Source organism: Bubalus bubalis, chromosome 22, assembly GCF_019923935.1.
Source record: "Bubalus bubalis isolate 160015118507 breed Murrah chromosome 22, NDDB_SH_1, whole genome shotgun sequence".
In the NCBI taxonomy this organism is placed as follows: Eukaryota; Metazoa; Chordata; class Mammalia; order Artiodactyla; family Bovidae; genus Bubalus; species Bubalus bubalis.
This window is the reverse complement of record NC_059178.1, coordinates 38,172,215-38,199,462: the sequence shown is the minus strand read 5'-3', so window position 1 is coordinate 38,199,462 and position 27,248 is coordinate 38,172,215. Positions and strand designations below refer to the sequence as shown.

Genomic DNA, 27,248 nt, shown 5'->3' with positions numbered 1-27,248 from the left:
CCATCATATCTTTCCAACTGAAGCCCTGTTATAGAAATTGAATGAACATTGATTGGAGAACAGTGTTTAATGTGTATGTTGTAATAAAAAAACAGACCGTTTATTAGAAGATAAAGTGTCTAAGATATTGTGGAATTTGAAAAATAAAGACAATAGACCAAATAAATAGATCCCAAATAAAAGATCCGGCTGGAAAAAGTTAATTTTGTGCATTACAATAGAAAAACCTGTTTCTCAGGAATTCTTTTTAGGCATATGCTAAATTTCTTTAACAAGCCCACTAGATTAGAAATAAAAACTGTGTGAGTGGTGAGCTTGTACTAATAATCATTATGTAATACTACTTTCCAGCAAAAAGTAATGTCTTTATTGTTCAAAAGAAAGAGAAAACAAAATAAAAGAAAGTTTACTGTTAGTTGCCTTTCTTCCTGATCCAGTTTCACTGTTTTTCCTCCAGCCTCAGCTCTTTAGAGGCTTTGCCTTTTTTGACACTCTGTGTTTGTTTATATCTTTTTGTCATGTCACATTTTGGTAAAAGCCACTGTTTACAAGTATGAATCTCACCAGAATGGGAGTCATATCCATCTTTCTTACTGACCAACCTCCAGGGAGAGAGCATATTGTCTAGAATGTAACAGGCTCTCTACCCATTTCTTGCATAAATAGATGAATGAATACCCGTGTTAATCATTTTGTTGACATTAAACCTTATCATTCCAGAGCTGTGAAGCAGGAGTCCCAAATGTTTCTCATAAAGGAGTTAATTTGTATTATAACTGAATAAATAGAATTTGTAAACAATGGTGAATTTCTGGCAAGGCTAACTAGGGATGGTATTATCTGATAAGATAAAGAATATAAAGTGTCTTGTTCCTAAGACCCATCTGAGGATTTTCAGTATTTATCTGATATAATCATTATGGTTTGCTTTTCCCATAGAGTGGGAGAAAAGAGAAGCATATTTTCAAAATAAAGCTCTATAATACAGCTTGTGAATGGAACATGTTTTTTTTTCACTCAAAAATATTATGTGTGAAGCTAGTGGTTGAGACTTAGTTACTCTGTCATAAAATATCCATTTCAAAATCTGTCTTCAAAGGTTATAATTAATGTTATGATTGTATTATAATGAAACTTGTCTTTACAAGGCTCATTCATTTTTCTAAAATTCTCTTGGTAAATATATAAATATTAAAAGATAGCAATACAACTGGTTCCCCAGCTGCCCCCCCCACTACCATCCAGCTTACAGGCTAATTTTATTAGCAAATATGAATACATATTTCCCTTTTAAGATGAAAAGTGTCCTGAATTGAAGCAAAAAATGGAAACATTGCTATCGGAGGCCATCCATCTCATTAAAAGTCTGGAGACCGATCGGGCAGAAGCTGAAGAAGCTTTACAACGACAAAAATCAAGAAAAAAAAGGATTACCACACAAATTGATTCTTGGTCAATCTGGAAACTTCAAGAAATCCCATTAGCTGTACAGAACGGTAATAATCAGGATTTTTCTTATTGTCATTTAGTTTATTGGAGAGGCATGGATGATTAATTAAGCTCTGAATTAAAAAATTACTTGTGCTTAAAGTGACCATATTATATTGCATGCAAACCAGTGTATATTTGAAACATACTATTAATGATAATGCTGTGTTTGCAGACATAAATTGGGACTTCACTGAACAAACCTGGACCAGCTGTCATTTGTTATTTGTTGGAAATTCCATTGAATTTATGGTACCCAAGGAGCACGTAAACATTTGGCACATATTTCCTGTAATGACTATAATATTTCAGTTACTAGAAATTTAAAGTGATTGCCAGTTGGTGGCATCAGCTACATATTTAAACCTAGGAAAATGAGAGAAATCTAAGTGATATTTTAGGAATTACATGCATCTTCTTTTGCGAATTCAATGGTAAATTCACATTGGGAACTTCTAGCAAGCACAGAAACCTAGGATGGTGCACTGGGACAACCCAGAGGGAGGGTATGGGGAGGGAGGAGGGAGGAGGGTTCAGGATGGGGAACACAGATATACCTGTGGTGGATTCATTTCGATATTTGGCAAAACTAATACAATATTGTAAAGTTTAAAAATAAAATAAAATTAAAAAAATAAATATTTTAAAATTAAAAAAAAAAAAGAAAGAAACCTAGGATGTTTCCAAAAGTCATGTAGAGTGCACTGGGACGACCCAGAGGGATGGTACAGAGAAGAAGGAGGGAGGAGGGTTCAGGATGGGGAACACATGTATACCTGTGGCAGATTCATGTTGATATACGGCAAAACCAATACAATATTATAAAGTTAAATAAAAAGAACTAAAGAAAAAAACACCATAAAAAAAAGTCATGTAGATAACACATGTTTAAAAGGGAAAACTCTCTATCTTTTAAATTACAGAAGGAGGGACATGTGATCAAGTGTTAAATAATCTAAAGGTTTTGGATTTTTCATTTTCAAATGCGCTATTTATCAAGCATACCAGACTACCTGATCCTTCTGAGGCTGGAAGCTTTTCTATGTTCTCATAGGGTAACAGCTTTAATTCAGGGTCCACATGCTTTATAAATGGGTGACATTAGGATTCTTATATAACCCATAATTTAAACCAAAACACCACTGAGAGAAAAAAAGATGATATTAGTTACTGCTGTTAGTCACATTCTTCAGGCAATATAAGTAACATGTCTAAATCACAGATGTGTGACAAGAAACTCTCTTTATCCAAAGGAGAGGTAATGAGCTACTGCTCTTTCTTCTGATGACTCTCCTTGATACTGAGCTGTTTGTATTTTCTATAGAAGTCAGTTAGACTTCAACTGCTTTTGTTGCCTCTGTTAGGATTCTTGAAGTTATACTGGTTCTAGACCAGTGAATTAGACCATTACTAATTTCTTAGCTTGAGTTTGATATCTAAATCTTTATAAGTTTTAAATATGGGTTTTTATTTCTTTGAAGTCATTATTTTTCTACCCAGAGTCCAGATAATGAGTTTTCTATTCATGTGTATTTAAGTCCAAAATTGTTAACATACTTTTAATAGCTAATTTAATTTATTTACTGGTTTTGAATCTCTTTTCTCTTTCTTCTTGAGTCGGTTTTCATCATTTGAGCCTTCTAAATAATTTGTCCATTTCACTGTAATTGTCTTATTTGCTTGCCCAATCTTGTTCCTAATAACTGTTTTGATATTTATAATAGCAGTAAAGATGACATATCTTTCATACTTGATTTTGGTAATTTGTACTTTCTCACTCTCTTTTCTTCCCATCTTGGTTTATCAAAAGGCACAACAATTTTGTTGATCTATTTAAAAAGTCAATGTTTGCTTGATTTCTCTTTTTTTTTTTAGCTTTGGTATAATTGATTTCTTCTCTGATTTCCTTTCTCATGCTTTCTTTGGGAGTTATTTAACGTACTATTTTTCTCTTCATAAAGTGGAAGCCTTGATTATTTGTTCAATACCTTTCTTCTTTTCTAGAGTAGACATCTAAGAACTGAAGTTACTTTTAGAACTTTATTAGTTGGATTTCATAAATATTCATATGCTATGAACTTATTTTAATTAGGTAAAATATTTTAAAAATTATTTTTGTGATTTCTTTTTGGATCTATTATTTATTTAGACATTGCTGTCTAATTTGAAATTATTTAGGGATTTTTTGCAATTTCTCCCCAACTTTTTTTCTTTTGATGTCTAATTTAATTTAGAAACATTTTATTCACATTAAAATTGTTTAGAATAAAAATTATCCAGCATTTTAAATATTTGGAGAATATTCTGTGTTTGGTCAAAATTAATGTACATTCTGTTGTTTGGTGAAGTGTCTATAAATGTGTTAATTGGTTGATGGTGCTGTTTAAGTCTTTTCTCTCTGATTTCTCTGTGTAGTTGTTTATTGAGCTGTTGTGAGTTGGGTGTTGAAATCTCCAACTATGAGTTCTGTGGTTAATCTGAGAAGAAACTAATGATACCAGAACTTTTTCTTTTTCAGTTGCCAGGTTTTGTTCATTTATTTTAACTTTTAAAAAATCTTGAGTAAAAGACCCTGATAAGCTTTAAATAAATTAAGAAATGCACTACAACCAACATTTAAGTTTGGAATGTGATCTTTTTGTCGATTAGGCATCAGTGACAGATTTAGCCTTGAGGGAATCCCTGAAATCCTAATATCTTTCTGTTCCCATTTTGATCCATCTATTTGGTACAGGAGACTGGGAATAAAGCCTGAGTCTCACCCAAATGACAAGTCTGGTTAGAAGTCATTACATGAAGCTGAGAGTCCAAAGGTCTCCATTCCAGCATTAAGCATGAATCATTGCTGCAGTTGAATAGCAAAGAAAGTTGCTTGTTTCACTTAGTGGAGAAAAGCAGACAGTATTCCAAGAATTCTGAAAATACTGATCTAAATGGATTTGGGACTGATATTCCTGCTGTTTGTGAATCTGAAAATACACAGTGGAGAATGTCATTTAAATGTTCTGTGCTGCTAAGTCGCTTCAGTCGTATCCAACTCTGTGCAACCCCATAGATGGCAGCCCACCAGGCTCCCCTGTCCCTGGGATTCTCCAGGCAAGAACACTGGAGTGGGTTGCCATTTCCTTCCCCATTGCATGAAAGTGAAAAGTGAAAGTGAAGACGCTCAGTCGTGTCCATGAGGTGGTGGTAAAGCTAGGCATTTTCAGGAACAGAGACAGATGTTCTTTTCTGAAAGACTGAAAATTCAATCTAGGCATCAGGGAACTGTCTCAGAGTCTCAAGATAAGAAATAGCCCAATATCAAGTATCATAAAACACAAGAATACAGATTCGGTAAGTGTGAGTTAGTAGAAACAGACAGCGTAATCTTACTCAAAAAATTTCCAGATATTGGATTGCACATGACATTATAAAATGATTTTATTTAATGGGCTTCCCTGGTGGCTCATGGTAAGAATCCTCCTGCCAATGCAGGATACCGAGACTCAATCCCTGGATTGGGAAGATCCCTTGGAGGAGGAAATGGCAACCAACTCCAGTATTCTTGCCTGGAAAAATCCCATGGACAAAGGAGCCTGGCAGGCTACAGTCCATGGTGTTGCAGAGAGTTGAACATGACTTAGCAACTGAGAATATTTAATATGTTTTATGAAATAAAAAGAGAAGTCTGAAAATAAAAGCGAGGACTAAGAGGCTATTTTTAAAAGAAAGAAAAATGGGAATAAAAAAGACTTACTAGAAATTAAAAATCTATTACTTGAAATTAAAGACTCAATAACTGATTAAATGGTCTGTTAGACTAAGGAACAGAAAAGTAATAAATATAAATCTAGAAAAATTTACATGAAATGTATCAAAGGTACACAAGGAGAAGGAAAATATGAATTAAATATTTAAAGACATAGAGTATAACATGAAAAAGGATGATGAATATCTAATAGAAGATAATTACAGAGATAATGATGATAATACTTAATGGGATGGTGACTGACTTTTTAAAACAAAAATACTACTGTCTAATTAGGATAAAATTAAAAGGGAATGGTGTCAAACATTTCACAAATATAAGAAATTAGAAAACACTTAGAACTGTATCATTAAAACTTACTTAAATTATTTTCACATAAATGAAAAAAGCTAAATTACTATTTAAAGGAAAGTCAATAGCTTTTATCATATTTGGGAAAGAAGATGATATAAAAATTATTGAAATACATGACTAGAAAAATAAAAGCAAAATAAATACAAAGAAAAAACAGAAAGCCAATAACAAAATGGTTAAATAATGAAATATATATATAATTCTGAAGATATACAGAGCTAACTGTTAGATCAATAAAAGAATAATAATAAAGGAAATAATGGAATACCAATGGCAAGATTAATGAAGAACACAGAGAAAATATATGAGTAAATCCAATTAGAAATGCAGATGGTATCTAAAAATGGAGCAGTGATTAATAATAAGGAAGATATACAGAACAAATGCCTTAGAGTATTATTGAAACCTTGATGAACTGGATAAATTCACAGAAAAAAATGGACTGATGAATAGATAGCCAAAATATACATATAGCCATTAAAGGAAAGATATTGACTTAATAAATAAAAATCTTTTCTTGCAAAATACACACATGCATACATACTAGGGCAATAAAACTTTACATGCAATTTCAAACTTCCACAAAATCATAGAGAACAGAAATAAAAGAAACTACAACAGATGCAAGATGCTAACATAAATTGTAAAGCAAATTAGATGAATACAGTACAAATATGCAAAATTACAGACCAAAATCATGAGCATAAATGCAAAGTATCCTCAGTAAATATGACATCAAAACCCACCAAGAAGTTTATTTTAAAAAAGATGAAAAGATCCCCAAGCTAGCCAACTGAAGTTATTCCAAGAGTTCAACGTTAGGGTAACCTTAGAAACTTAATGATATAATGAGGAAATCTTTTATATAGTTTCTCTAAAATTGTCCTAGTCTGTTAATTGACATTTAACTTAATTTATAATTTGTTTCTATTTTATTTAAAAGAAATTTCCATATGTACCATTTCAGATATTTTTATATGGAACAAAAGTTTTTTATCCATTTATTCAAATTCCCATTTCTATTGTTTGAGAACGTTTTGTCATTTCTTCCTATAGGCCGTGCTATACTCATGTTATTAGGTCTGTCACTAGATCTGTGCATTTTTGTTTGTCTTAATTTTGCTGTGTGAGATCATTCTGATTTCACTATAAGATTTATTTTTGTGGATAAACATTATTTCTTATATTAATATTGATTTTTATGAGTTATTATTTTTATAATTTCAAGTAATTTTTGTAGTTTAATCCCTTTGATGGTGAATGAAGGAATACTAAAATAATTTAAGAACTTCCCAGGCTGCCCAGGAGTTTAGACTCTGCAATTCCACTGCAGGGAGCATGGGTTCCAGCCGTGATCGGGGAGCTAGGATCCTGCATGCCACATGGCATGGTTAAAACATAAAAATAAAAAAAAAAAACAAGTAATTTCTGAAACTAAAATATTTCATCAGTTCAGTTCAGTTGTTCAGTCATGTCCGACTCTTTGCAACCCCATGGCATGCCAAGCCTCCCTGTCCATCACCAACTCCCGGAGTTTACTCAAACTCATGTCCATTGAGTTGGTGATGCCATCCAACCATCTCATCCTCTATGGTCCCCTTCTCCTCCTTCCTTCAATCTTTCCTAGCATCAGGGTCTTTTCAAATGAGTCAGTTCTTCACATCAGGTGGCCAAGTATTGGAGTTTCAGCTTTAACATCGGCTTTAACTCCAAGTATTGGAGTTTCAGCTTTAACATCAGCCCTTCCAATGAACATTAAGGACTGATTTCCTTTAGGATGGACTGGTTGAATCTCCTTGCAGTCCAAGGGACTCTCAAAAGTCTTCTCCAACACCATAGTTCAAAAGCATCAATTCTTTGGCGCTCAGCTTTCTTTATAGTCCAACTCTCACTTCCATACATGGCTACTGGAAAAACCATAGCCTTGACTAGACGGACCTTTGTTGGCAAAGTAATGCCTCTGCTTTTTTATATTCATATTTCATATCTACTATCAAACAAAGATGTCTTTCTGGAGCTTTTGTTTTAAATTTAGATTTTCTTTTTGTCCTTTCACCGTATGTCTAGAACATGAGGCCTATTTGAGAGATATAATAGAATTACGATGGCACTTTGAAGATAAAACTCGTCAACGAAAACATCTGGAAGAGCAAAAGGAGAAATTAGCAGAAACTAATGCAAAGCTTAAAGCAGACATAGACTATATGATTAAACAGCACCCTCTACTGCTTACAAAGCGAGACCACGAACTTACATCTCTGAGGGAATATTACAAGAAAAAATTTGAGGTAAGTGAATAAAGGAATGGCTGTACATTTTACAGATTGTTTATTAATTATAAGAATTTCAGCTCTAAGAAGTTAACATACGTTGAAAGGTTTCATTCTCATTGAAAATTGGCCTACTATTAATCTTTTAAAGAAGTTATCAATCAATACAGTTGATTGATATTCATTTAAAGTGTGTCTTCTTACCTTAAGTTTAAACTTAAAAATATTAATTGTATTTAGCCAGTCTACTAATATGATTTTGGAAATGTTAAACAGTATGGTATAATTTGAAGCTATAAATTGAACTGAGAAAGAATGTAAGTATACTATATCAGTAAACTTCATTCCTGATGAAAACATATAACCGACATGTAAAGTCTTTTTAATGATTAACATTTAATCTCCTCTTGCGGGATCATATCACAGAAAAATAAATTATTTATTATGACCACTAAATGGAAAAATTTAATTTTGTATCATGTTTGTTTTTGATCATTTAAAGTTAGTAAATTAAGTCATTAAATGTCTCCTATATTTGTTCCATTTTCCTTCATCATTCTCCAAAAGATAACCTCATCTTAAACTTCTGTTTCCAGTCAAAATTTGAACAATTTTATACATACATATACATCTTATATACGTTACATACTGTTTATCAAACATTCTGTAACTTTCTGTAATGTTTTTTGTTTGCTATGTGCTTAATCGTTCAGTCGTGTATGACTCTCTGTGACCCCATGGACTGTAGTCTGCCAGGCTCCTCCTACTGGCAGGGTATAGCCTGCCAGGCTCCTCTGTCCAAGGGAATTCTCTTGGTGTGAATACTGGAGTAGGTTGCCATGCCCTTCTACACGGAACCTTCCCAACCCAGGGATCAAACCCAGGTCTCCCATGTTGCAGGCGGATTCTTTACCATCTGAGCCACCAGAGAAGCCTGAGAATACTGGAGTGGGTAATCTATCCTTTCTCCAGAGGATCTTCCCGACCCAGGAATCAAGCCAGTGTCTCCTACATTGCAGGTGGATTCTTTACCAGCTGAGCTATTTATTTTTTAATCTGACGTTATTCTGGAGCTCCAGCTGCTATTGATATACACAGATTTAGTCCATTCATTTTACTTTCCAATTCCGCCAAATAGATATCTCTGGTCTTGTGTGTTATTTCCCATATTTAGCCACAGTGCTGATTTGACTATAAACAATAAGGAGCCCTGATCATGTTCCTCTTTTTGTGCATGTGAATTTTTCTTGGCTACATATCTAGTGGAGTATTTACTGAGTCCTGGGTTATATACACTTTCAACTTCATTAGTTAAAATCACACTGCTCTCCAGAGTGTCTTTGACAGTTTATATTCTTAAAGTAGTAGCAGTGCTGGAGATGTCCCATTTATCTACTGTGAACAAGGGTTCTAGCAGTGTCCTTTTTTTCATCATAATAGACCCCTTATTTAATACTGGACAGGGAAGCCTGACATGCTGCAGTCCATGGGGTTGCAAAAAGCTGGAAACAACTAAGTGACTGAACAAAAACCAACAAGTAGCCCCCTTTAGTTGGATGGCAGTGTGTCAGGGTAAAGGTCATTTCTCAATTTGCCTTTACTCATGATGTTTCTAATGAGATGTATGTAGCAGTTATAGGGGGTTTTTCTGGGAAAGCTTTTTGAAATGGACTGGCTCAGAAGCCACACCCTTTTGTATTCAGCTGTTTTGTAAACTTGCAGCAAGCCCGATATGACAGCTGTGGTCCTGACGCACGTTTTATAGCACAGGGCAGCCTTGAGAATGGAGGCCAGTATCCACGACGGCTGAATAGAAAGGCAGAAGGGGCCCTGTATCCATTTCTGGGAGAGAAAAAGAAACTGCAGTCTTGTTCATTTGACTTCTTTCTCCTACAGACAAACCCAATCCTAACTGTTACACCTTACATTTTTGTCAAGGTTGTCTTGTGATACTTTACATTTTGTCAATAGGTGTGTGAATTGGTATCCCTCAAGTAATTTTAGTGTGTTTCTCCCTGATAGTGGACATAGATATTGCCTAGGGAGGGAAAGCACAGTTGTTGAAGATCACACTTGTGAAAGGATTCAGTTCAGTTCACTCAAAGAGTCGTGTCCAACTCTTTGCGACCCCATGGACTACAGCACACCAGGCTTCCCTGTCTATCGTGAACTCCTGGAGCTCACTTAAACTCACGTCCATTGAGTCGATGATGCCATCAACCATCTCATCCTCTGTTGTCACCTTCTCCTCCCACCTTCAAACTTTTCCAGAATCAGGGTCTTTTCCAATGAGTCAGTTCTTCGCATCAGGTGGCCAAAGTATTGGAGTTTTAGCTTCAGCATCAGTCCTTCCAATAAATATTCAGGACTAATTTCCTTGAGGACTGACTGCTTGGATCTCCTTGCAGTCCAAGGGACTCTCAAGAGTCTCCTCCAACACCACGGTTCAAAAGCATCAATTCTTCAGTGCTCAGATTTCTTTATGGTCCAACATTCACACATCCATACATGGCTAATGGAAAAACCATAACTTTGACTAGATGGACCTTTGTTTACAAAGTACGGTCTCTGCTTTTTAATATGCTGTCTAGGATGGTCATTGCTTTTCTTCCAAGGAGCAAGCATCTTTTAATTTCATGGCTGCAGTCATCATCTGCAGTGATTTTGGAGCCCAAGAAAATAAAGTCAGTCACTGTTTCCATTGTTTCCCCATCTATTTGCCATGAAGTGATGGCACTGGATGCCATGATCTTAGTTTTTTGAAAGTTGACTTTTAAGCCAACTTTTCAAACTTCTCTTTCACTTTCATCAAGAGGCTCTTTAATTCCTCTTCACTTTCTGCCATAAGGGTAGTGTCATCTGCAAATCTGAGGTTATTGATATTTCTCCTAGCAATCTTGATTCAAGCTTGTGCTTCATCCAGCCCAGCATTTTGCTCAATGTACTCTGCATATAAGTTAAATAAGCAGGGTGACGGTATACAGCTTTGACATACTCCTTTCCCAATTTGGAACCAGTTCTTTGTTTCATGTCCAGTTATAACTGTTGCTTTTTGACCTGCATACAGATTTCTCAGGAGGCAGGTAAGGTGATCTGGTATTCCGATCGCTTGAAGAATTTTCCACAGATTTTTGTGATCTAGGCAGTCAAAGGCTTTGGCATAATCAATGAAGCAGAAGTAGATGTTTTTCTGGAATTCTCTTGCTTTTCTTATGATCCAGCGGATGTTGAGAATTTGATCTCTGGTTCCTCTGCTTTTTCTAAATCCAGCTTGAACATCTGGAAGTTCTCCATTCACATACTGTTGAAGCCTCTCTTGGAGAATTTTGAGCATTACTTTGCTAGTGTGTGAGATGACTGAAATTGTGTGGTAGTTTGAACATTCTTTGGCATTGCCCTTCTTTGGGACTGGAATGAAAGCTGACCTTCTCCAGTCTTGTGACCACTGATGAGTTTTCCAAATTTGCTGGCAATACTGAGTGCAGCACTGTCGCAGCATCTTTTCAGATTTGAAATGGCTCAACTGGAATTCAGTCACCTCCACTAGCTTTGTTCATGGTGATGCTTCCTACGGCCCACTTGACTTTGCATTCCAGAATATCTGGCTCTAGGTGAGTGATCACACCTTCATGGCTTTCTGTGTTATGAAGATCTTTTTTGTACACTTCTGTGTATTCTTGCCACCTCTTCTAAATATCATCTGCTTCTGTTAGGGCCATACCATTTCTGTCCTTTATGGTGCTCATCTTTGCATGAAATGTTCCCTTGGTATCTCTAATTTTCTTGAAGAGTTCTCTAGTCTTTCCCATTCTATTGTTTTCCTCTATTTCTTTGCACTGACTGCTGAGGAAGTCTTTCTTATCTCTCCTTGCTATTCTTTGGAATTTCACATTCAGATGGGTATATCTTTACTTTTCTCCTTTGTCCTTCATGTCTCTTCTTTTCTCAGCTATTTTTAAGGCCTCCTCAGACAACCATTTTGCCTTTTTGTATTTCTTTTTCTTGCAGATGGTCTTGTTCACTGCTTCCTATATAGTGTCACGAACCTCTGGCCATAGTTCTTCAAGTACTCTGTCTATCAGATCTAATCCCTTGAATCTATTTGTCAGTTTCACTGTATTATCCTAACTGTTTTGATATATGTCATACCTGAATGGTCTAGTGGTTTTCCCTACTTTCTTCAATTTAAGTCTGAACTTTGCAATTAGAAGTTCATGATGTGTGCCACAGTAAGCTCCCAATCTTGTTTTTGCTGACTATAGAGTTTCTCCATCTTTGGCTGCAAAGAATATAATCAATCTAAATTCAGTATTGACCATATGGTGAATGGGAGGAAAATTTAAAAATGTATTCTGGCAGATCAAGAAAATAGTAACCTTTGTGTAGAGCTTATCAGTGGGGCTCTGATGGTTAATATTTTCTGTAAACTTGACTGGGCCAGGATACTCAGGTTTTGATCAGATATTATTCTAGGCGTTTTGTGAAGTTTTTTATCTTTTTGGATGAGATTAACATTTAAATAAATGATCTTTTAATAAAGCAGATAGGCAAGAAAAATAAATAAAAAGATCTAGACTGGAAAAGAAGTAAAATTATTTGCAGAAGACACATTCTTCTATATAGAAAATTGTGAAAAATTCACAAAACAAACTATAGAGTAAAAACAAGTTTAACAAAGTTGTAGATTCAAGTTCAATACAAAACTCAGTTGTATTTTCATATACTAGTTGTGAACAATACAAAAATGAAATTAAGAAAGCACTGTTTATAATAGCCAGGACATGGAAGCAACCTAGATGTCCATCAGCAGATGAATGGATAAAAAAGCTGTGGTACATATACACAATGGAGTATTACTCAGCCATTAAAAAGAATACATTTGAATCAGTTCTAATGAGGTGGATGAAACTGGAGCCTATTTATACAGAGTGAAGTAAGCCAGAAAGAAAAATACCAATACAGTATACTAACATATATATATGGAATTTAGAAAGATGGTAACGACAACCCTGTATGTGAGACAGCAAAAGAGACACAGATGTATAGAACAGTCTTTTGGACTCTGTGGGAGAGGGAATGGGGGGATGATTTGGGAGAATGGCATTAAAACATGTATAATATCATATAAGAAACGAATCGCCAGTCCAGGTTCAATGCAGGATACAGGAAGCCTGGGGCTGGTGCACTGGGATGACCCAGAGGGATGGGATAGGGAGGGAGGTGGGAGAGGGGTTCAGGATGGGGAACACATGTACACCCGTGGTGGATTCATGTTGATGTATGGCAAAACCAATACAATATTGTAAAGTAAAAAAAATAATAATAATAATAAATAAATAAATAAGAAAAGTTTTCTTTGATAAAGTATGAATAAATTTAACCAATAAGCTGAAAGACTTGTTCACTAAAAACTATAATATTTTGCTGAAATCAATTAAATTAGACTTAAATGAACAGAAAAGTAACCCGTGTTCACAGATTTGACTTAATATTGTTTAGATGTCAGCAGCACCCATAGCTATCTTCAGATTAAATGGAGTTTCTGACAGTCTCAAAGAGCTTTTTGCAGAAATGGGAAAGCCTATTCTAACATTCATTTGAAGTTGTAGGAGGTCGCAAATAGCCAAAACAGTCTTGAAAAGGAAGGACACCTTAGAGAATTCACTGCTTCTGATTTCAAAACTAACTACAAAGCTTTAAGAAGCAAAAATGAGTGTCATTTAATAAATACAGGAAAGTAGTTCAGTGGAGTAGTGTTGAGACTCTAGAAATAAACCAATATATCTGTGGTTAGTTGATTTTGACAAGGGTGCCAAGACCATTTGTTGAAATGAGTAGTCTCTTCAATACATGGTATTGGGACATTGGATATCCACATGCATTCAAAGAGTAAAGTTGGACCTCTGCTTCCTAGCACATACAAAAATTAATTTAAAATAGATCGGAACTTTACACATAACAACTAAAACTATAAAACTCTTAAAAGGAAACTTGTGGATAAATCTTTATGACCTAGAATTTGAGAATGGATTTAGATATGACACTAAAAGCATAAGCAACATTAGAGAAACTGGACTTCATCAAAATTAAAACCTTTTGTACCTAAGTACACTATCAAAAGGGTAAAAAAACAACCTACAGAATGAGAGAAAATATTGCAAATTATATATAATTTTATTTTAATGTATATACTAATTATATATTAATTTTGTACTAATATATACTAATTATATAGTTATATTATATTAATATATACTAATTCTATATTAATATATCTTCCTACAGATTTGTAGTAAGTTTTAAAATCAGAAAGTGTGAGTTCTCTAAGGTGCCCTTCCTTTTCAAGACTGTTCTGGCTACCTGAGGACTTCCCCTGCAATTTCATATGAATGTTAAAATAGGCTTTTCCATTTCTGCAAAGAGCTCTTTGAGACTTCATCAGAGGTTGCATTTCATCTGAAGATAGCTTTGGGTACTACTGACATCTTAAAAACATGTAGTACCCAGAATATATGTAGAACTTTTATATTTCAACAACTAAAAAAGATAAACACCCCATTTTAAAATGGACAAAAGACTGAAGTAGACGTATCTCCGAAAGACAGAAATGAGCAGCAAACACATGAAGTGACAGATGCTCAACATCATTAGCCATCAGGAAAATTCAAACCAAAACTACAATGATGTAACTACTCATGCCCATTAGGATGCGATTAAAAATAGAGTGTAAAATAACCAGTTTGGGTGAGGATGTAGAGAAACCGTACTTTGTACTTTGTACTTTGCTGAATGTAAAATGGTGCAGCCACTGTAGAAAACAGCTTGGTGTTTCCTAAAAAAGTAAAACAGAGTTAACATATGCTTTAGCAACTCCAAGCCAAGATATATACCCCTAAAGAATTGAAAACTGATGTTAAAAAACAAAACCTTGTGCAGAAATGTGCTTAGCAGCACTGTCTACAATAGACAAAAAGCAAAATCATTCCAGTGCCCATCAATTGATGTATGACTAAACAAAATGTGATACAACCATACCATGGAGTAGTAGTCAGTCATAAAAAGAATGAAATACTGGTACAGATCACAACATGGATAAACTTCAAAACATTATGCTAAATAAATAAGCCAGACACAAAAGATCACATATTATATGATTTCATTTACCTGAAATATCCAGAATAGGTAAATCCATAAAGACAGAAAGCAAATTAGATTGCTAGGGGCTCAGGGAAGTGTAAGATAGAGTTTTGTTTGTAATAAAGCTTTGATTTTTCTGTTTTACTCTGCTGTCTTGACTGAGACCTTAACTAGAGGCCTGCTGAAGTAACCCAGCTACTTAAATAATGCAAGACCTCTTGTCAATGTGCTTGAGCCTCAGTACATTGCAAACCAACCTCAGTGGCTTAAGGTGACTTTCAGATTCTACAAGCAGCTTAGTCACATAACACAGTGGAGCCACAGAAATATTGTTAACATCAATATAGAGAGTATGCATGTGGGACAGCTGAACCACTCCCACAATGAGCCAGCCAAGGAGCTTTCCATATGAATTTGCCTCATATGATATAAGCAAAACTCCCGAACCTGAGATCACCCCAGCAATACCTACAGGACAGATTGGATACAGGGAGTTATTTCTTGCTTTTCTTCCTTTAATGGTGTAAATTTCCTGAGCTCTGTTTTTGCTTATCTCATCATCTTGGTATAATCCTTGCTCTCTGCTTGAGTGTATAGCCCTGCATTCCTGTGCCTAAAGGAAAATCTTGTAGAGTTTACTAAAATCTGTGCTATTCTAAAAATTAATGTGAACATAAATAACACTATTGCATAGGAACCTGGACTGTTAGGTCCATGAATCAAGGTAAATTGGAAGTGGTCAAACAGGAGATGGCAAGAGTGAACATCAACATTTTAGGAATCAGTGAACTAAAATGGACTGGAATGGGTGAATTTAACTCAGATGACTATTATATCTACCCCTGTGGGCAAGAATCCCTTAGAAGAAATAGAGTAGCCCTCATAGTCAACAGAAGAGTCCTAAATACTGTACTTGAGTGCAGGCTCAAAAATGACAGAATGATCTCTGTTCGTTTCCAAGGCAAGCCATTCAATATCACAGTAATCCAAGTCTATGCCCCAACCACTAATGCCAAAGAACCTGAATTTAAACTGTTCTCTGATGACTTATAGGACTTTCTAGAACTAACACCAAAAAAGATGCCCTTATCATCATAGTGAACTGGAATGCAAAAGTAGGAAGTCAAGAGGTACCTGGAGTAACAGGCAAGTTTGGCCTTGGAGTACAAAATGAAGCAGGGTAAAGGCTGACAGAGTTTTGCCAAGAGAACGCACTGGTCATAGCAAAGACCTTCTTCCAACAACACAAGACAGGAATCTACACATAGACATCACCAGATGGTTAATACCAAAATCAGATTGATTATATTCTTTGTAGTCGAAGATGGAGAAGCTATATACAGTCAGCAAAAACAAGACCGGGAGCTGACTGTGGCACAGACCATGAACTCCTTATTGCCAAATTCAGACTTCAATTGAAGGAAGTAGGGAAAACCACTAGACCATTCAGGTATGACATATATCAAATTACTTATGATTATACAGTGAAAGTGACAAACAGATTCAAGGGATTAGATCTGACAGAGTGCCTTAAGAAATATGGCCAGAGTTTTGTGACATTGTATAGTAGGCAGTGATCAAAACCATCTGCAAGAAAAAGAAATGCAAAGAGGCAAAATGGTTGTCTGAGGAGGGCTTACAAAAAGAAAAGAAGAGACAGCTAAAGGCAAAGGCGAAAAGGAAAGATATACCCATCTGAATGCAAAATTCCAAAGAATAGCAAGGAGAGATAAGAAAGACTTCCTCAGTGGTCAGTGCAAAGAAATAGAAGAAAACAATAGAATGGGAAAGACTTGAGAACTCTTCAAGAAAATTAGAGATACCAAGGGAACATTTCATGCAAAGATGAGCACGATAAAAGACAGAAATGATATGGACCTAACAGAAGCAGAAGATATTTAGAAGAGGTGGCAAGAATACACAGAAGTATACAACAAAGATCTTCATGACCCAAAAAACCATGAAGGTGTGATCACTCACCTAGAGCCAGATATCCTGGAATGCAAAGTCAAGTGGGCCGTAGGAAGCATCACTATGAACAAAGCTAGTGGAGGTAATCAAATTCCAGTTGAGGTATTTAAAATCATTAAAAGATGATGCTGTTAAAGTGCCATATACAATATGCCAGCAAATTTGGAAAACTCATCAGTGGCTACAGGACTGGAATAGGTCAGTTTTCTCATCCAACCCAAAGAAAGGCAATGCCAAAGAATGTTCAAACTACCACACAATTACACTCATCTCACAGGCTAGCAAAGTAATACTCAAAATTCTCCAAGCCTGGCTTCAACAGTACGTGAACAGAGAACTTCTAGATGTTCATGCTGGATTTAGAAAAGGCAGAGGTACCAGAGTCAAATTGCCAACATCCATTGGATAATAGAAAAACAGGAGAATTCCAGAAAAATATCTACTTCTGCTTTATTGACTACGCCAAAGCCTTTGACTGTCTAGATCACAACAAACTGTGGAAAATTCTTCAAGAGATGGGAATACCAGATCACCTTACCTGCCTCCAGAGAAGTCCGTATGCAGGTCAAGAAGCAACCGTTAAAACTGGATGTAGAACAACGAACTGGTTCCAAATTGGGAAAGGAATACGTCCAGGCTTTATATCGTCACACTCTTTATTTAACATATAAGCAGAGTACATCATGCAAATTGCCAGACTGGATGAAGCACAAGCTGGAATCAAGATTGCCAGGAAAAATATCAGTAACCTCAGATATGCAGATGACACCACCCTTATGGCAGAAAGGAACAAGGAACTAAAGTGCCTCTTGATGAAAGTGAAAGAGGAAAGTGAAAAAGCTGGCTTAAAACTCAACATTCAAAAAACTAATATCATGGCATCCGATCCCATCACTTCATGGCAAATAGATGGGGAAACAATGGAAACAGTGACCAACTTTATTGTCCTGGGCTCCAAAATCACTGCAGATGATGACTGCAGCTGTGAAATTAAAAGATGCTTGCTCCTTGAGAGAAAAGAAATGACTATCCTAGACAGCATATTAAAAACCAGAGATATTACTTTGCCTACAAAGGTCCATCTAGTCAAAGGTATGGTTTTTCCAGCAGTCATGTATGGATGTGAGAACTGGAGTATAAAAAAAGCTGAGCACCAAATAATTGATGCTTTTGAACTGTGGTGTTGGAGGAGACTCTTGAGAGTCCCTTGGACGGCAAGTATATCCAAGCAGTCCATCCTAAAGGAAATCAGTCCTGAATATTCTTTGGATGGAGTGATGCTGAAGATGAAGCTCCAACACTTTGGCCACCTGATGCGAAGAACGTACTCATTAGAAAAGACCCTGATGCTGGGAAAGATTGAGGGCAGGAGGAGAAGGGGATGACAGAGGATGAGATGGTTGGATGCCATTACTGACTCAATGGACATGAGTTTGAGTAAACTCCGGGAGTTGGTGATGAATAGGGAAGCCTGGCGTGCTGCAGTCCATGGGGTAGCAAAGAGTCAGACATGATTGATTGACTGAACTGAACTGAAGAACAGTTTTGCCTCCCTGTTGGCTCAGATGATAAAGAATTTGACTGCAGTGTGGGAGACCCGGGTTTGATCTCTAGGTCAGGATCATCCCCTGGAGAAGGGCATGGCAACCCACTCCAGCATTCTCGAGAATCCCATGGACAGAGTAGCCCTGTGGGCTATAGTCCATGGGGCCGCAAAGAGGCAGACACGTTGAACAACTCTCACTCACTCACTCAACTCAAGTACAGTTTTATTTCCTTCTGTTCATAATCTGTATACATTTTACTGTATTGCTTTTAATAAGGCTTGGCCCTTTCTTGGCCAAGATCTCCAGTGACTGAAGTGAAGTATTAATTGCTCAGTTGTGTATGCCTCTTTGGGACCCTATGCCCTCCAGAATCCTATGTCTGTGGAATTCTCCAGGCAAGAATATTGGAGTGGGTAGCCATGTCCTTCTGCAGGGAATCTTCCTGACAGGGATTGAACCCAGGTCTCCTGCATTGCTGACTGTAAGTGGTAATATTTTGCATCATTGTCACAGTCCAGGTTTCAAAGGGGAAGCATTAAAAAATTTTTTTTATATTCAGGAAGATGTTACATCTTACTCAAGATGTTGCTAGATTTGATTTGCTAATTATTTGCTTAGGGGATTAAGTCTAAGTTCATGAATAAGAAAATAGTATAATTGTTTAATACTGTCCTTGTCAGGTTTTGTTTTTAAGGGTTTGCTAGGAGAAGGCAATGGCACCCCACTCCAGTACTCTTGCCTGGAAAATCCCATGGATGGAGGAGCCTGGTAGGCTGCAGTCCATGGGGTCGCTGAGGGTCGGACACAACTGAGCGACTTCACTTTCACTTTTCACTTTCATGCATTGGAGAAGGAAATGGCAACCCACTCCAGTGCTCTTGCCTGGAGAATCCCAGGGACGGGGGAGCCTGGTGGGCTGCCATCTATGGGGTCGCACAGAGTCGGACACGACTGAAGTGACGCAGCAGCAGCAGCAGATTTAAAGGTAACTTGGGAGTATTTCTTCTTTCTCTACTATCTGGAAGAGTTTGCAAAAGACTAAGATTATTTATGGCATCTAGCTAAAGTTTTCCAGTTTTGTTTTTTGTTTGTTTTGGAAAGGTTTTTAATTACAAATTCAATTTCCTCAATAAGACTCTTTAGATATTCTATTTATTCCTGTGTCCATTTTGGTTATTTCTAGTTTTATAAGATTATGTCCATTTCATCAAAATTTTGTACTTTTTTGGAACAGAGACTTTCTTAGTATTCTTTTGTTTCCTATGCTGTACTGTGCTTAATTCTTCACTTCTGTCTGACTCTTTGCAACCCCATGGACTGTAGCCCACCAGGCCCCTTTGTCCATGAGGATTCTCTAGTTGCAAATGCCGGAGTGGGTTGCCATGCCCTCCTCCAGGGGATCTTCCTAACTCAGGGATCAAACCCAGGTCTCCTGCATTGCAGGCAGATTCTTAACCATCTGAGCCACCAGGGAAGCCCAAGAATACTGCAGTGGGTAGCCTATCCTTCTCCAGGAGTACTTCCCAATGCAGGAATCGAACTGGAGTCTCCTGCATTGCAGGTGGATTCTTTATCAGCTGAGTTACCAGGGAAGCCTATTTTCTTTCCTCTAAGTCTATAGAATATGTTGTTGTTTAGTTGCTCAGTCGTGTCTGACTGTTTTGTGACCCCATGGACTTCAGCCCGCCGGGCTTCTATGTCCATGGGATTTTGCAGGCAAGAATACTGGAGTGGGACGCCATTTCCTACTCTAGGGAATCTTTCTGATCCAGGGATAGAACCCATGTCTCCTGCAAGTCTATTGCATTGCAGGCAGATTCTTTATTACTTAGCTACTGGGGATATGTAGTGGTCTCCTTTTTCATTCCTGATATTTATTTGTGCCTTCTCTTTTTTTTTCTCTTAAACATGACGTATTTCATCCATCATCATATAGTTAACACATTTTGCCCATTTTGCCTCCCCTTTCTCTCTGTTGTCTGTACCTACATGTTTGTTTTGGTTTGGTTTGTTCACTTATTTGAATATTTTTGTTTGTTTTTTATATTCTGCATATGAGCTAAATCATATGATATTTGTCTTTTCTCCATGTGACTTATTTCTCTTAGCATAATACCCTCAAGGTCTTCCACGTTGTCACAAATGGCAAGATTTCTTTCTTTTTTTGTGATTGAGTAGTATGCTTTCAAACCAGTCAATCCTAAAGGAAATCAACCCTGAATATTCTATGGAAGGACTGGTAATGAAGCTGAAGTTCCAGTACTTTGGCCACCTAATGCAAGGAACCAACTCATTAGAAATGATCCTGATGTTGGGAAAGATTGAGGGCAAGAGGAGAAGGGGGTGACAGAGGATGAGATGGTTAGATGGCATCACTAACTCAATGGACATGAGTTTGAGCAAACTCAGGGAGATAGTCCCTTCAGGACAGGGAAGCCTGGTGTGCTGCAGTTCATGTTGCAAAGAGTCAGATATGACTTAGCGACTGAACAACAGCAACAAGTATTCATTCTATATACCACATCTCTTTATGCATTCATTCCTTGATGGAATCTTCGATTGTGTGGCTATTATAAATAGTGGTGCAGTGAACACAAGGGTGCATATATCTTTTCAAATTAGTATTTTCACATAACTTGGGTTAATACCCCAAAGTGGACTAGCTGGTCATATCCTAGTCCTCTTCTTAATTATTTGAGATGTCTCCCTACTGTTTTCCATAGTGGCTGCACTAATTTACATTCCCACTAACAGTTCACAGAGTTCTCTTTTCTCCACATTCTCTCAACACCTGTTATTTCATCTTTTTTTTTTTTTGTATATATAATAATCATCATCATGGTCATGAGGTAAAATATCACTGTGTTAATTTTTTCATTTCCATAATAATTAGTAATGTTGAACACTTTTTCATGTATGTGCCTATTGGTCATCTGTATATCTTCTTCTGAAAAATGTTTACTGCTGTCCACCTGAAACTCATGCAACATTGTAAATCAATTATACCCTAATAAGAATTTAAAAAAGCATGTAACAAGACGGCAGGACCCCCCAAAGAAGTCTGTTCAGCCCTTTTGCCATTTTTAAAAATTATGGTTGATTTACAATGTTGTATTAATTTCTGCTGTACATCAAAATGATGCAGTTAATGTGTACATACATATATATTCTTTTTTTTATTCTTTTCCATTACAGCTTATCACAGAATATTGAATATAGTTCCTTGTGCTATACAGTAGGACTTATTGTTTATCCCCTTTGCCCATTTTTAAATTGAGTTGTTTGGTTTTTTTGCTGTTGAGATGTATAAGTTCTTTATATATTTGGATATTAACCTCATATTGAATATATGATTTGCAAATACCTTCTCCTATTGGGTAGGTTGTCTTTTTGTTTTGTTGATGGTTTCCTTTGCTGTACAGATTATGTAATTGTGTATACATGAACTTTAAACAAGTCCACAGATGAATTACAGTTGAATACAAAGGTAAATTTTTAAATCCATATGTTCCTATATACCAGAAACAAATCTGAAAAAAAAGTTTACTTAAAAATAGCATTCATTAGAGCATAAAATATAAAATATCTAGAATAAATGTAACAAATGACATGCCCAGCCTCTATTAAGAAAACTATGAATATTTCTGAGAGAATTTGAGAAGTGCTATATCAATAAATGATGTTAATGCCTTAAAATGCTAAGTTTTGTAACATTCTCTCCAAAATGCTCTGTAAATTGAATGCAGTCACAAAATCTCAACAGGTCTCTTTGTGGAGCTTGACAAGCTAATTCTAAAATGTATGTGATGTATGCATGCAGCGGAATATGATTCAGCCTTAAAAAAAAGAAGGAAAACTGCCATATGTGACAACATGGATGAACCTGGAGAGCATTATTATGCTAAGTACTAAAGAGGTCACAGATGAATACTGCATGATTCCACTTGTATAAGATATCTATAATAGTTACCTTCGTAGAAGCAGAGAGGTTGATTGGTAGGGACTTGAGGGGAGATGGAGAGCTGTCTTTCAGTGGATATGAAGATTTAGTTACGCAAGATGAGTAAGTTCTAGAGGTCTGCTGCACATCACAATGCCTACAGTTTACTGCGTTGTACACTTTGTTGTTGGACTCTGTGCCACCATGGACTGTAGCCTACCAGGCTCCTCTGTATGGGATTTCCCAGGCAGGAATACTGGAGTGGGTTGCCATTTCCTTCTCCAGGGGATCTTGTACACTGGAAAATTTGTTAAAGGACAGACAATCATGTTAAATGTTCCTTTCACAATGAAACTAATACAATGAAATAAAACTGATATTAATGAAAATTGTTGCTTTATTTAGGAGTGTACTGCTTCGTGTTGATCCACCACTTGGCCCCTGGTGAAAGGACTGCTCACTACCTAGTACCTTCTTCTCCTCACCCTGTAGCTTCCCAACAGGACATTCTGAACAGTCGTTCCTTCCAACCACGACAGCTACAACTACCCTTTCCCTTCAGTCTGACAGAGAAGCGAGAGCTAGAGAGAGAAGGGAGGTTTATGATCTCTAATAATTAATGAAAACAATAAAAATGGAATGTTTTGGACCCTTGCATGAAGATAATAATGGCTATTTATGAGTGAGAAGATTATAAGTGATTTTTTCATTTTTCATTTTTTCGTTGGTGTTGTATGATTTTTTTACAATGAAGTATTTGACCAACAAGAGCAAATAAAAAGTCTTAGTTCTTGTAGGTGAAAAGATAATGATTTTATTTTGGTCATATTAAGTGGGATAGTGAAGTTATTTTCTCCAGTAACTTTGTACATCCCTAGTATTGATGCCTGTCAGGGTATATACGAAATCTGAAACTCTGCTGTGCTAAACAATAGACTAAATAGGGAACAAAAATCAATATAAAGAATGTTTATAATCTACATCAGAACTACTCTAAAACCTTTCTCTGATCTTTCTGTGGTCTGATTATTTTAATTAGCCATTAAGTGCTTATGTTAGCATACATATTTTTATTTCTAGGTAATGGAAATATACAAACAAGTTCACGGAGAACTTCTAGAAGCCATAGACAATCTTGAAAAAGCCAAACTCAGAGTTAAACAAAACAGAATAGAAATGGAAAGGGATATTCGTGATGATGAAATAAGCATGGCTGCCTACAAGTAAGTATTTTCCACATATGTTTTTTATGGCATTTAAAAGGAAAATATTAATTAAAATGTGATATATATTCCTGTATAAGAAATTCAGATAAAGAGAAAGGAAATTATCCAAATTTCCACATCTGTCTTATTACCAAGTTAATACATAAATTAAAATATATGTCTTTTACATATGTTAAACTACTTGTGTATGAATTCCTAAAGCAGTATTTTTCTCTGTCATTTTAAAGCTCTTCATACATATTGTCAAATTGCCTATGGATATGCTATAATAATATATATCCCTGCTAACAATGTAAAAGAGTTACTATTTGAAAAAGTATTCCAGAATGGGATAGTATAAGAATAAATTATATAGCCTTGTGTTAATTATAAACATAGTATCTCATTAATTAACTCATATTTATTTGCTTTATAATAGCCTGGAATATTTTAAATGAACATAGATTAATTATATTTTGTGTATTATTGACTTTTTATTACATTTCTGATGTATTTGAATTTTACGACATCCATCTAGTTCTTAGTTTGGTTTTAAATTATTTATGTTTCTGTGTGATATAAAAGTCTTTATTTATTCAAACTTATCAATCATTTAGTATAGAAAAAGTCACATTCATTATGGAGCTAGAGTCAAATAAATGTAAGTAAAATAAAGAACAAATATTTATACATTATCCTGTGATCTGGATAACATGCATTTATTAAGATGTTTATATTTTCTCATATCTGATGTCTGTTTCAATATATGCTTACTTGTGTATCTTTTGCTATTTTGTTCATTGTTTTGGGATTGTTTTTATAGATTTTTTTGTCCCTTTATTCTTACCTTGTTCTCTTATAATTGATGACTATCCTTAGTGTTATGTTTGGATTTCTTTTTTCTTTTTTATGTTTCTAACCATCATAAATTTTGGTTTGTGGTTTCCCTGGGGATTTTCTATAGCCATCTATATCTTTATACTTGACTGTTAAAAGTTGCTGATCCCTTACTTCCAAATGCTTGTAAAGAAATCTGCATATGCTCTCCCACCTCACAGTTACTGTTTTTGGTATCATATTTTCCATCTAATTATTTTGTATGTTCCTTAGCTATTGATTGTGAATGTATTTTGTTATATTGCTTTTAACATTTCTAGTAACTTGTGTGTAGATGATTTCTACCTTTACCGTATGATTGCACTTCATGGGAAATAGATGGGAAAACAGTGGAAAGAGTGTCAGACTTTATTTTTGGGGGTGCTCCAAAATCACTGCAGATGGTGACTGCAGCCATGAAATTAAAGACACTTACTCCTTGGAAGGAAAGTTATGACCAACCTAGATAGCATATTGAAAAGCAGAGACATTACTTTGCCAACAAAGGTTCGTCTAGTCAAGGCTATGGTTTTTCCTGTGGTCATGTATGGATGTGAGAGTTGGACTGTGAAGAAGGCTGAGCGCCGAAGAATTGATGCTTTTGAACTGTGGTGTTGGAGAAGACTCTTGAGAGTCCCTTGGACTGCAAGGAGATCCAACCAGTCCATTCTGAAGGAGATCAGCCCTGGGATTTCTTTGGAGGGAATGATGCCAAAGCTGAAACTCCAGTACTTTGGCCACCTCATGCGAAGAGTTGACTCATTGGAAAAGACTCTGATTCTGGGAGGGATTGGGGGCAGGAAGAGAAGGGGATGACAGAGGATGAGATGGCCGGATGCCATCACTGACTCGATGGATGTGAGTCTGGGTGAACTCCAGGAGTTGGTGATGGACAGGGAGGCTTGGCATGCTGCGATTCATGGGGTCACAAAGAGTCGGACACGACTGAGCAACTGAACTGAACTGAATTCCCTTTTTCATTTTGTAATTTTTATGTATTTAATTGTGGCCTTTTCTTGTTTGCTTAGAAAAGTTACTTTTACATTTCTTTCAAGGCTGGTTTGTGATACTCAACTCTTTTAGGCTTGGTTTTCTATCTGTTCATCCAATCTGAATGAGAGCCTTGCTCAGTATTTTTTATTGTAGTTTTTTCTTTCATCACTTTAAATATATCATGCCACTCCTTCTGGCCTGTCAAGTTTCTATTGAAAAGTCACCTGATAGCCTTATGGGAGTTGCCTTATATGTTATTTGTTGCTTTTCCCTTGTTGCTTTTTAATATTTTCTCTATATGGGCTTCCTAGATGGCTTAGTGGTAAAGAATTCCCTTGACAATGCAGGAGGCATGGGATCGATCTCTGGGTTGGGAAGATCTCCTGGAGAAGGAAATGACAACCTACTCAAGTATTCTTCCTGTGAAAATTCCATGGACAGAGGAGCCTGGCGAACTATAGCCCATGGGGTCATAAAAGAATCGGACATAATTTAGTGATTAAATAACAACTTGATCTTAAATTTTACAGTTTTAATTACAGTGTGTCTCGGTGTGTTTCTTTTTGAGTTAATCCTGTTTGGTACTTTCTTTTATTCCTGGAGTTGGATGTCTGTTTCATTTTTCATGGTTGGGAGGTTTTCAGCTATTATTTATTCAAATATGTTCTCAGCATCTTTCTCTTTTCTCCTTCCAGAACACCTATAATGTGAATATTAATGCACTTGCTATTGTTTCAGAGGTCTATAAAATTGTTCTCATTTCTTCTCATTCTTTTTTTCTTTTTTCTGTTCACCACCAGTGATTTCCACTCCTTTGTATTCTAGCTCACTGACCCACACCTCTGTATCATTTAGACATTTATTGATTCATTCTGGTATATTTTGCATTTCCATTTATGTATTTTTCATCTCAGTTTGGTTGTGCTTTAGATTTTCTCTCTTTTCAAAATTCTAACTTCTTGCTCTGCAGATCCATTCTTCTTCCAAGTTTTTTGACCATCTTTACAGTCACTACTTTTAACTCCTTCTAAGATAGATTGCCTAGCTCCACTTCACTTAGTTCTTCATTTGGGATTTAATCTTGTTCCTTGTTTGGAATTCTGTCTCCTCATTTCCCCTAAATTGCTGTTTGTTTGTTTTTCTATGTATCTGGTAGGTTGGTTACATTTCCTGACTTTGTAGAAGTGACCTTTTGTATATGTCTTATGCATCCCAGTAGCACACTCCCCTCTCATCACCCAAACTAAATGCTCTAGGGGATTTCCCTATGAAGGCTGCATGGGTCCTTCTGCTGTGGTGGGCTGCTTGTTTGGGGCACACTGATAAGCTTTTCTGGGCCCCTCTCTGATGGGTTGGCAAGTTCTGCCTTGTGTAGAGGGTGATGACTGCCAGTTGCTGAGACTGGGTCATTAGTTCACTGACTATGGAAACTCAGGGATTCCTGGGGCTAGTGCATGTTCACTGGTGGGCAGAATCACAGTCCAAAAGTTGTTCTCTGGTTGTTGCCTGCCCACAGGTGGGTGGAGCCAGGTCTTGGGCTCAGTTCCAGCCTACCAATGGGCAGAGCTAGATTGTGGAGTCTGGTTGCAGGACCCAGGGATCACAGAGCTGGTGTTAGATCACTGGTGGAAGCAGTGGTGACTGACACAGTTGAGCATGGGAACTAGGGTATCCTCAAGCTTGTGTTAGTCTCCTAATAGGCAGGGTCAGGGTCCA

The 27,248-nt window shown here is 36.4% G+C and overlaps 1 protein-coding gene across 1 annotated transcript in view; it reads left to right on the top strand.

Moving 5' to 3' along the window:
* The window catches only part of CCDC178 (coiled-coil domain containing 178), a 408,302-nt gene that overhangs the window by 75,917 nt on the left and 305,137 nt on the right, over positions 1-27,248 (top strand). Inside the window, exons 7-9 of the mRNA XM_025273247.3 lie at positions 1,296-1,496; positions 7,661-7,881; positions 23,539-23,681. Coding sequence (XP_025129032.1) covers positions 1,296-1,496; positions 7,661-7,881; positions 23,539-23,681 — 565 coding nt within the window. The remainder of the gene's footprint in view (positions 1-1,295; positions 1,497-7,660; positions 7,882-23,538; positions 23,682-27,248) is intronic.